Here is a 12,253-nt window from a genome sequence, read left to right on the forward strand (position 1 = left end):
AGACTACCTGTATCTGTCCCTATGCATCTGTTTGTTTATCGATCAGGCCACACGTCTTTCCAGCCGTCTTCCCTTTTGCATTTATTAAGTGCAGGGATATTGTTTGTTTTTGATGTAGCTTTGTTTACTATTTGTCTCTCGAAATGTAAATTGTATCATAAAAGCACAGATTTTGCTCGTTGCAACATTGTTGCACAACAAGTAAAGTCAAAGTAAGTTCCATTCTCTCATCGGATAGGACATGTTGCCTAGCAAGGCACGCCGAACGCCTGGATGGGAATGTAAATGTTGTGGAACGCAGAGAGAGAGACCCCCCTGAGAAACATATCAACATAGTAAACCATAACCCCCCACTCCGCTATGCAGTGTGATTTATACAGGCCTGGTGTCACAGGGGGGCAGTTCTGAGGCGAGAAGAAAAGGAGAGAGACAGGTTGCAAGGATGATTTCCACACCATCTGTCCCCCTTTGAGCTTGATGTGAGAATCTAAACCCGAGATCACTTAGTTTATAGCTGCCTTCTTTTGAGTCCCAATATGTTTCACAGTGATGCTTTTGACCCTTATAACCCACAGCTATTCCATTGTGTCTCTGCTTCCATGCCTTCTGGTTGAAGTTATTTTAAAACATCATAATGATAATTAAACACACCAATCACCTCCATGAATAATCATAGACCAGCTCATCCACACAACTATCCGTCCATCTGTCATCATACATACATCCATCCATCCACCCGTCCACCCCTATCTTTCCCTCTCAGGATGGATGATAGATGGATCTGTCTATTCATCTTTACGTTAATCCATCCATCTATCATCAATCCATCCATCACCCATCCACCCATCGCTCATCCATCCATCCATCACCCATCCATCCATCCATCGCTCATCCATCCATCCATCCATCACTCATCCATCCATCCATCGCTCATCCATCCATCCATCACTCATCCACCCATCCATCCACCCATCCGTCCATCCACCCATCACCCATCCATCCATCCATCGTGGTGTGAGGGGTTTATCCTCATCAGCAGCGGGCCGTTCCACCTCACCACTCCACCCCATCACCGCTACACCCTGCTCTCCGGTAGAGCTATTAGCAGACTGGGGAAGCTCGTAAACTTCACCGTAACCTTCTACTGCAGGCGATAATTGCTTCATGGCAGAGAGGAGCACACACAGCAGTCGGTTTCTCTAGGATGCACAGAGCGTCTATATATATATACAGATGACAATGTAATGCCTGGCATCATCTATGCATGTAGTTTAACAAAAAAAGGGACTTATCTGAAATTAAAAACGAAGGAAGCGTTGAGTAATCAGATGCATACGTTTGATATAGCCTTGCAGTTATCAGCATTTAAAGATGCAACACATTCCTTCTTTTGTTATTTCAAAAGAATAGAGGGAGCGGGGAGAGACGGATGGGAGTGAGGGGAAGGGGAAGGGGAGCAAGAAGAAAAGTTCGGGTTCGCTGGCCCCGGTTGCATTCTTTGCATATTAATACCCACAGTGTTGAGGAAGGGGAGGAAACTTTCTTGAGCAACCGGAGAGAGAGAGAGAGAGAGAGAGAGAGAGAGAGGACTGGGAGCGCCTTAGCCTAGGCTATATATTGTAGGCCTACTGGGAGAAAAGCTTCTTCTCAATGGACGAATAGTTTATGGTGGGATTCAAGTATGGAAATCGTAGGCCCTACTTCAAAAGTAAATCAGATTATTTTCGTGTTGATTAACGGGGGTAAAACAATCCACTGGATCGCATCGCAGAGCTTCGGCACTGTATAATCGATAACCACTATTTGAACAACTTTTGACCTCCGGCGTCATCGTCTTTGACTTTGGACCGAATTAGGACGATGTTTTTAAAACGTCAACATGCCACGTTTGAGACGACGCCTTTGATGGGCTGAGCAGCAGACCAACGACCAGCCTCCCGCAGACCACACTGGGAAGACGAGGCGCGCTGCGTCTTAAAGTTGTCTCCTCTTGTTTTGGTGTCTGTTTGAATATTTCCGAGACATTCCGCCACAGTTCTCTGATCGGGGATTCGTTTGCTCAAGCAAAAGTCCTACTCTCGGTGGTAGGATGTCAGACTGACGTCGAGGGGAATGGCATCTTCTGTGTTCGAGGGGACGTCGCTGGTCAACATGTTCGTGAAGGACTGCTGGGTGAACGGGATCCGACGGCTCATCATCAGCCAGCGGGGCGAGGAAGAGGAGTTCTTTGAGATCAGGACGGAGTGGTCGGACAGGAACATTTTATATCTGCATCGGAGCTACTCAGACTTCGGTAGGCTGTTTAAGAGACTGGCGGAGTCCTTTCCGGAGGACAGGAGCGACCTGGCCAAGTCTCCGCTCTTAGAAGGTTGGTAGTTAGAAAACTTTTGCATGAGTAACCTAAATAAAATCCGTGATAACTGATAACATTACAAAATCAAAGTAGTCTAATGTCATCAGTTCAGAATAAATGTAATATAACCCATTAAGCAATGTTTCTGTAGGCCTACTGCAAACTATAATTTCAGGACACGCTTTAATGCCTAATGCCCTAACCTCCATCATGGGGTTAAAAAGCCAACAAGTCCGCTGGGCGGTCACAGTGGGGAGACGTCTTGTCACATTGTCACACGTAGCGGACCCGTGGACACAGCTGTATAGTGAGTAATGGACACTGATCATCTGTCATATCGAATAGGCCTATGCAGCAACTCGACTCAAAGCTAATATTGAATAAAATGCTATAAACACGTTCACTCATAGTTAAATCACGTCCGTATAACGTCCACAAAGTTGCGATTTGTTGTAGGCCTATTGCTTGAATCAGGCGATACCTGTAGCGCTCTCGGGATTTAGGTCTGCAGGTCGCTGATATGTTTCCCTGAACTGTGTGTGTGTGTGTGTGTGTGTGTGTGTGTGTGTGTGTGTGTGTGTGTGTGTGTGTGTGTGTGTGTGTGTGTGTGTGTGTGTGCGTGAGCGCGTGCGTGCGTGTGTTGATGTGACCATTACTACAGAGCCAACACTCTCTGGTTGAACGGGGACTCATTAAGGATGTGTATCATCAGGTAATGGATGGTCCAGCAGACCCGCCCCTGTTCTCCAGTTGTGTATTTATTTCACACCAGGATGTTGAAAAAGAAGTTAGGTTGAGAATGTCGGGCATGTGGAAGACTGGCCCCTGCTGCTGTTGTCCGTGTTGCTGTGTGTTACCATGGCGACAGCCGAGGAGGCTGATGTCATGCTGTGAGAAGCTGTCACACAGGGCCTGGCAGAGGATCGGACACTCTATTTATACCCCTCCCTGAACAAACTTACACCCACTTGTAATGTATGCAGAAGAAGCGTCAGAAACAAGTAAAGTGTTACATCAAAGAAAACAACCCTTGTCTTGCCCACAAGCAACATTTAAAAAAAGCCTTCTTCTGTAATACAATAGTCACTCTTTCCATTTTGCTTTAGTGCTGTGCAGGATAGGGATTCAAATGAAAACAATGCATCATGGGAATAAGTGCCAGACAAGTCCATCAAGTTGCGTCCCTTTACACAGCACCCTGCAGAAATAAAGACAAATGATTTGGTGCATGCACACACTTAGAACTATAGACTAGAACTAGAACTATACTAGTCTTAGGGTGCAGGGGCATGTCTAGACTAGTTTAGTAGGGGTGGCCCAGGAGAGTCACAGAATAATATGACATAGGAGGCCCCAAACCACAATGCCCAGCCTTTGCAGAGCAGTTAAGAGAATCTATCTTCACAAATTGCCCAGTACAACAAAATGCAAATTTGAAATATATGGCAGATTTAGGTAGGGTGGCACTCTGGTTGGACAGTTACATTTTTGTCGAGCCCCCCAGTGAACAACATGCCCCTGGCCGGGTGCGATGGAGAAAGAATATGATCACTCTCAGATCTTCTGCTTAAGGTCACTGACACAGTAGAGGATGACTGAGTCGGTGGGCTGATAAACACACTGAAAATAGATGACTCATGTCCTTTTAGTTCCTCTTTACTCCAGCTAGTGTCCAGAATTAACTTTGGTCTCAGACATGAAACTGAAAATGATGACTTTGAGGGTAATTGTTGGATTTTACGCAGGATTCCAATGCTTGTTTTTTTTCGACTGGTTGGAAGTAGGATATCTAAAGATAGTTGTTGTTTCTCTTCGAGGTGAAAGGCTCTGGGTTTGATCACCTATGTCTACCTGCATACCTGAGTAAGATGCCTTAGTTTTCAAGTGTCTGAAACTTATTTGAAAATAGTAGATGATGCACTGTTTTGCAACACTGGAAAGAGATCGAAAAAGCGATCATGCGCGTGCGTAGATCTCAGGGGCCCCAATATAAATTCTTTCAGAATATTATTATTTAATTGAATGTATATATTTAATAGAAGTTGACTACACCTTTGAAATAATTCACACATACACTTTTTCAAGGTTTTGTTTATGCCCCCCTATGTATCCTGCTCAGTGGTCTGAACCGTTTGTTAAAGCAGCACATTTGATACAAGTTTGTTATGTTATTGATTTCCCCTCCAGAAAAAAATCCATGTCTATGGTCCCCCCCTTAGTTGTAATGAGATATGTGGCCTTGGGCACATGTTATTTAAAAAAAATGCATGTGTTTTGAGGAGTATTAAGAGAGAAGCAAGAGAGGGAAGCCATCTGCTCTTCTGGTACTACTGGTGATATTTTATGATTTATGAAAGAAGTCATTGACTAGATAATGGTGTCACAAAGAAACATCCTCACAGGAAGTATGCTGGCACACCGGCTTCCTGTCCCACGGCAGGAAGTGGACAGCAGGTCCGCACCAGAAGGAAGTGGAGAAAATACACATCGGGGAGAACCTAGGAAAACAACAACGGATGTTGGAAGTTGTTATGATTTATGTAGAGCTTTTCTTCATACATTATATACATGTACATACATTTGTATGTATGTATATATTCTAGCAACGTCACGTGTTAGAATGTTCACCCAGATGAGATGGGATAGGCTAATTATAATTATATTACTGTTACTATTACTATTACTATGACTAATGCTAATGAAAATGCTATTACTGCTCCCAGACTCCCGGACAGACAGCCCCCCCGCCCCAGAATGTGTGAGCAATAGCGTGGAAGATGTTGGTGATAAAATAGCCCAAGTCATTCTTTCCAATCTGATGATATCATACCTAGGGGGTGGGGGTATAACATCATAGCCCCCCATCATACTCATCATCGCGGGATGTGGAAAACTGTGTGCCACGATGTAACCAAACAACAGCTTCTCTGTGGCTGATCTGGCCATGTGTGCGTTTGTTGTCAGAGATAAATGATCACCGCTGAAAAAAGCCTAAGATCTAAAAGCTGTAACCCTTAGACCAGTTCTATTTAATCTGTTATTCACTTTTTAAATGTGATTTCCATATAAATATTTCATTATTGCACCAATCAATATACTTTCTAACATACAGAGTTCTCTTTCTCTCTCTCAAAAACCTTAAAGAAAGTATGCCACAATGAAAATGTCCATTTTGCAGTCTGTCAAACCCTATGCAATTTACGCTTGTGTAAGGTTGGCCTCTTTACCACATTTCGTTGTCAGCTTGTGGTAACAAAGATTTTGTTGTGTTACAAGACATGACAGTTGCTTTATGGTTAATACAATGTACTGACACGTGCCGTCTCCTGAACTAAACCCCCTGTATCTCTTAATGGATGGAGAAAACCTGCCCTAAATATAGCTCTGAATGTGAGCTCTTTCAAGCTGTTATTACCGTGGTCTGTTATTACTGTTATCCCCAAACTTCTTTAAATCATGTAGGGGATTAAGTTATTGTACATCGCATATTGATACACTTGTTCAAAAGCTGGTTTAGGTGCTTTGTTTTGGTCTTCCACCTACCATAGAGAAATATGGAGCCATTGTTAGCAAATGTTTTTAATACCACCAGATTTTATGTATCAGAATATCCTACCACCGTTGTCTGTGTAACTAACCATTTCGAGTGAATATTATAATTAAAGGTGGATACTTAAAGCTGTCTTTGTTTTTCCTGCAATATAAAAACGGTTACAATTGAAGGCTGGTAAGTTACAACAGTCTCCACAGTGGCACTTTTTCAGAGGAATACTGAGGAATAATTTTCACTGGAATACAATTAAATAAACCAATATCTAAATGGGAAATATAAATGTATTTGTTGTTATGTGTTTCAGGGATGGTGAAGATCAGAGAAGCCAGTGACATTGAGCTGAAGCTGAACGAAGTGGAGAGGCTTCTCAAGAACGCCATCAACCTGCCCTGGAAGGTACAGTAGAACACAGTACAGAGTACTGTGTAATATAGAAGAGTACAGTAGAAAACTGTAGAATAGAGTACAGTAGAGAGAACAACTTCACCTGCCCTGGAAGGTACAGTAGAACACAGTAGAGTACAGTGTAATATAGCAGAGTACAGTAGAAAACAGTATAATAGAGTACAGTAGAGAGAATAACATCAACCTGCCCTGGAAGGTAAAGTAGAACACAGTAGAGTAGAACACAGATGAATAGATGAATAGATGAAAAGTAGAGTAGAGCAGAGTAGATCGCAGTTGAGTACAGTATAATACAGTAGAGAAGAGTATGATACAGTAGAGTAAAGTAGATCTAGTAGTAGTAGAGTATTGGAGTACAGTTGAATAGATCGATTTATGATTATGCAGTAATGGTGACTAGGGATGTCACGATACCAGAAATTTAGTAGTCGATACCAATACCAGTGAAATTCCACGATTCTCGATACCCAATTTGAAGGGAAGGGGTGAAGGGGGGTCGCCGCCCCTCCGCTGCGCGTCGGGACGGACAACGCCCCTTAACTGTGGTATAATGAGCGTATACCACAGCCTGTCGTGATCTATTGCTTAAATATAACGCAGGTGCGCAAGGCAGCCACAGGAGACGCCAACATTGTTTTCAACCGCTCGGTACCACGCCGTATTAATTACCAAGTTTTGAAAAGAAAAAGTATTTGAAGCGAATAAGCAACTCTGTTTTTGATTTGTTGATTTGGTTTTGAACAAATAGTTTTGGATGCATGCATCGGCTTTGAGTTGGTTTGTTTACTTTGAAATTGCATACGCTCGCAACACACGTGCACACGCACGCACACATTCACCGCCGCACCCACTACAACCTGCCGATCTTCAATCAAAACAACATCAAGTAAGTGATGCCGAACGCAGTCGTACCATGCGTGTTTAGAAGTGCAACATTGAAACGGGTCCCGTCTGAAACAGTCGCGCGGCGCAGCGTTCCAAACGCAAAGTACTTCCAGACACGACTCTTGCTATTCTTTTTATCGACGAGTCGAGGCGGAGCCGGTGCACTCGCTGCAGCTGCAGTTGCCGTCTTCCATGTTCCCGTGTAGGTGTATATGCTGCCCACGTGACGTCCGGAGGAATTGCGTCCTCGGTACCTACGGTACTAAGAAAAACGAGTACCGTCATGTTTTTTGAATTTTGGTATCGACTTGGTACCGAAGTATCGGTTCTCGTGACATCCCTAATATTGGTGACTCCCAACCCCAAGGTACTGGATCCTATTCAAAATGTCCACAGCCTTACTGTACCTCCTTCTTAATGACATTAATGTATCTGCACTCCCTGTTAGTCACTTGTGGATAAAGGCAGCCTCTTTATAGGGAGTCAGTCATTTCTACATGGCAAAACCAGTATTCTTCCTTGTAAATTGACCACAGTAGGAAGATGGTATTTCGTTGTGAGTCTGCAGACAATAAGAGGAAGCCATGATCCACCGCAGCCACAGTTGCATAGCCGCGCCGTGTCCACACTTCTTAACGCTTCGTCAACAAGTTTATGAGCTCAGGACGGAATGTGTCTTCCCCGCCAAAATATAGTGATGACACGACACTGTTAGTGTTGATAAGCAACTCTACTCTACTTTAAGGGCTGGCGTATGTTGAAAGTTGTTCATTTGTACTTTGTTGTTTATAATTAAATTAAATTTGTAAAGACAATAAAAAAAATTCAGCCTGTATTCATGTGATACTTTGTTTGGCAGTCCAATAAATACTGCAGAAAGGGCGTACAACGTATCCTTGTTATGATGGTTTAAGGACTGCCCACACAGTTCCCTACGGACTGAAGTGGGCAGTCCTTGGAATTTGGGTTTGTGTGTCTTAGGCGCCCCCAAAAGTTGTGAACCACTGCTCTACGTGACTATATACTACATGCTATATATAATATTTATATATAGATATACCTCTCGCTATCTAGTTCTCAAGGTCAGAGGTCATGCTGACCTTCTTCGAGCGCTCGCCCCTGGACCAAGTGCTGAGGAACGATAAGGTCCACAGAATCCAGCCCTGCTTCCAGAGCCCTATCAACATATCAGGTACATCAGCATAGCATTCAGGTTCCAGTGCATTAAGGTTACAGTGCATTAAGGTTCCAGTGCATTAAGGTTACAGTGCGTTAAGGTTACAGTGCGTTAAGGTTACAGTGCATTAAGGTTACAGTGCATTAAGGTTAAGGTGCAATCACACATGTGAGACAACAAACAAGGACAAGACAAGCCTTTGATGTTAAAGGCATTCCCAGAACATAGGGACTGATGTGCAAGCTTAAATTGGCACTATGTTGGGAAATTGTTTTATTCTTGTCCACTTTTGCCCCCCACAACTTGGGAAAACCTCCTTCACATCATTCAGAATTGTTGACATTTTCAGACAACCGTTGAAAGACATAACCACAACTCAAGCCTCTAGAGCTGGCTACTGGGAAAACAGAACTTGTTGGAGCTTTAAGACCAGATTAAAACAGTTAAAAATGCTTAAAGCACTATAGTGAGTTGAACAGTTGGTAGTAGGTGGGGACAAAACTTGATATGGCATGCTTGGTTTTGAAGGGGCGTGACCTGTATCTGCTGCGTCCTGGGGGGGGGTTACAAACACACAGCCGTAATACCCCCACCCAGGGGTCAGGCCAATCACCATGACAACAGGCCAACAGAACTGGACTTTTCACCCTCAGAGTTGGCTAATTTCTTCCAAAGACTTGTGACACGACAACCACACATAGACTCATGACACAATCGCACAAGTCAGAGAGGATGGGTTGGACCACTCCGTCACCCTGAAAGATATGTACTCAATGTACTCCACCCCCCACGCAAACTTAGAGAATGTTATGAGAACATTGCAGTAATAAGCTGTAAAATAACTGACAAACTGAATTAAAATTGTTTGATTTGTTTTGTGCATACTGTGTTGATTCGGTGCAAAAACCGAATTGCTGGGATATCAAGCTTTGATGGGGACATTTATAACTTAACCTAATGTAACTTCTTTAGAGATTAACCTCCACCTCTGCCTGTCCTCTCCAGAGATCATGCGGTCCAATGGGTTCTGTCTCGCCAACACCGAGACCATCGTGTTTGACGAGCGCCTGTCGCCAGAGGACAAAGAGAGGCCGTCCTCCACCGACTCAGAGGAACACGCGTGAGTTCCCCTATACGTTTACATGGTCTCTGGACGCTTCATTCCAGAGAGACCAACCGGGAGGTTAGGAACTCTCAGATATAGGCGCTGCTAGAGCAAATGTTTTACTGTAGGGCTAGACAGTTACCACAGGGATCAAAATTAAAGGTTTGTTTGTTGTATGACAGCAGTAGTATATCTGCCCTCCTCTTCATCCTAAGTGCATCCAAGTGTTTTTATTGTGTTATACATTGTGCTCTTATTTTTCATGTGAATTGTGATTTTATTGTTCACTGAATTTGACTGATCTTTGAAACATGCTCTATGAATAAGATGTGACTTGACTATTAGTAATAGTCCAGTGCTTAGGGGTCATCTTTAGAAGATAGGATGCTAAAACAACCAACAAAGTAAGCTGTTTAATATAGTTTAGTGCTAGCACTATCAGAAGCCAGGCTTACTCTTCCAGTATGATCCAGACCTTACACAACGATGCCAGATGCTCTGCACAGCCTCCTGTGGTGTTCGGCTTCATGGATATTTCATCATCATCTGGAAGAGTGCTCTTTGTACTTCCTGATCGGACGTGTGTGTGTGTGTGTGTGTGTGGAATTCCTTGAATGCCAATGTGAACTTCCTTTCACACACACACACGCACAAACGCGCACACCCCACAGGAAGAGTCTCTTCACACCTCTTCCTTCCCCGTCTGGGTGTGTACGGAGCTAAGAAGGGAACAAAAGTTTTTGTACAAAAAACATAACATGTTTTCCTTTCTCGAGGGACAGAATTTCCCATTTCTATCCCTCAGAATCTGCTATTTGTCGGCATCCTCGAGCAAGATGCCCTTCCGCCCCTTCCTACTTCATAACGACATCTACCTCCAAAATAAAATCATTGTGACATTTTGTATAAAAATAATAAATATAAACACGCCTGGTGTGTCCCGCTCCCAGGTACGACGACGGAGGGTACCTACCCCCGGACCCCCTGCCGTGCGACGAGGACACAGAGGCCTACGTCACCAACCTGTCCTACTACCATCTGGTCCCGTTTGAGACAGACATCCTGGAGTGAGGCACCGCTGCAGGAGACCACACTACCTTTGGCTGTCAGCTTAGCTCATGTTAGCTCCACTGCTAGCACCTCACCATGCCAAACCAGACGCCCGAAGGCCCCCCCCGTCTCAGCGGAACACGAAGGCTGTGGCGGCCGCCTGGTCCTGACTTTAGTCCGTCGAGAATGTCTTGGTTGTGTCTGTGTTTAGACCCACGAGACTGAAAACATAACAGACGTGCGTTATGGTTTGTTTGCTGGTCTGTAATGTCGCCACGTGCCTCGGGTTAAGCTCTCTCAGCGGCGAGGACAGTTGGATGGAGATCGTGTTGAGAATGACAAACCGTTTTCTTTATAAACTTTCCACCACAATAGACTTTAACCCCAAACCCTGAAAAACTGTACCCCAAACACTTTTACTGCAACATAATGTTTCCCTGACAAACTGTTGCCCCCTGGAAACCTCCTACAGCATCTTAACCTGGTGCATCCAAAGTGTTGTTATTCAGTATTGTGAATCTTTATTTATATCGTTGGTTTGCAACGCTGTGGTAACATGGTGGTAACAACTTCCGAGAACCTCTGTCAGCTCAGCCTTTAACTTTAACTGCTAGCATTTTCAATGTTTTTGTTCTGATTTGTATAGCCACCAGGAATACATGGCTTGGGTCTTCAGCAGCAAAGAAACAAACATGAGCAGATATGTTATGTTAAATACAGGCCATGGCCATTAGAATTGTATTTCATATATTTCTATAAAACACTGCATCACCATTATGGACCACACGATTAAAAAAATATTTGTTTTATTTTAATTAGCATTTGGGGAATAACATGTCTATCCAACTATATCTTTAAAAATATATATTGCTATGTAGGAACAGAGTTCTGCTTTTATATGAATGTTAATACAGACTCTTAAATTACCACTATAAGCTGTGATAACGTTTTGACCCTTTAACATGCCCATGATGCATATTTAAGTTGTTTTTTACTAAACCAATATCTTAATATTTTATTTAACTTAGACTAGATCTAACCAGAGACAGGGTCTTACCAGTACTTGGGAAGTAATTAAGAATGGAATCATCTCAATTTTGTAGCAATACTTTTACAAAAGAAAGAAAAGTAAAAAGAAAAAGTTTTGCATACATTTTTGTCCTGTTATTCTGTTGAGAGAAGTCTTGTGTTTATCTTGGGAAAACATCCATCCTATTATTCTGCATTATTGTGAACCACAAAAGGAGGTTGTTCTTCAGTACTCTTTCAGACTCTTCTCTTTTCTCGTAGCTCAGCACAGACGCAGCAGGGCTTCATGTTCAGACTGAAATATACCGAACAGAAAAACCTTGTACTGTGTCTGCAAGGGACAAAAAAACTGGGTCATGCTTTAGTTTAGGCACTTTTAGTTTTGAATTAATGATTGTCAACCTAATCTCATAGGCTAATTATTCAAACCACCAGAACAGTGTTTGTCACTTTGCTTCGTGAATATATGTTTCGAACTATCCTCCTCGTTTTCTTGGTCCAAATCCTCCATTAACTGGAGGGGATAGCAGACAGAGTGGAGAATTAACTCTGGTCAAAATCTGGTAAAAAAAAAAAAATGTTGCGAAATAGAGGGTTATAATGTAAAAGTAAAAACATGATCGTAATAAGCATGACTCTTTTACTCAGCAATATTACACAATAGTGTGTGTGTGTGTGTGTGTGTGTGTGTGTGTG

At 43.1% G+C, this 12,253-nt stretch overlaps 1 protein-coding gene across 1 annotated transcript; it reads left to right on the forward strand.

Moving 5' to 3' along the window:
* The first annotated feature begins 1,632 nt into the window (after positions 1-1,632).
* On the forward strand, positions 1,633-11,925 carry pxdc1b (PX domain containing 1b). The gene is made up of 5 exons (XM_084475485.1): positions 1,633-2,368; positions 6,211-6,302; positions 8,271-8,388; positions 9,379-9,493; positions 10,429-11,925. The coding sequence occupies exons 1-5, from the start codon at positions 2,113-2,115 to the stop codon at positions 10,547-10,549; spliced, it is 702 nt and encodes a 233-aa protein (XP_084331611.1). The 5' UTR covers positions 1,633-2,112; the 3' UTR covers positions 10,550-11,925.
* The last annotated feature ends 328 nt before the right edge of the window (positions 11,926-12,253 follow it).

The sequence above is a fragment of the Micromesistius poutassou genome (genome assembly GCF_964030765.1).
Source record: "Micromesistius poutassou genome assembly, chromosome: 11".
NCBI lineage: Eukaryota > Metazoa > Chordata > Actinopteri > Gadiformes > Gadidae > Micromesistius > Micromesistius poutassou.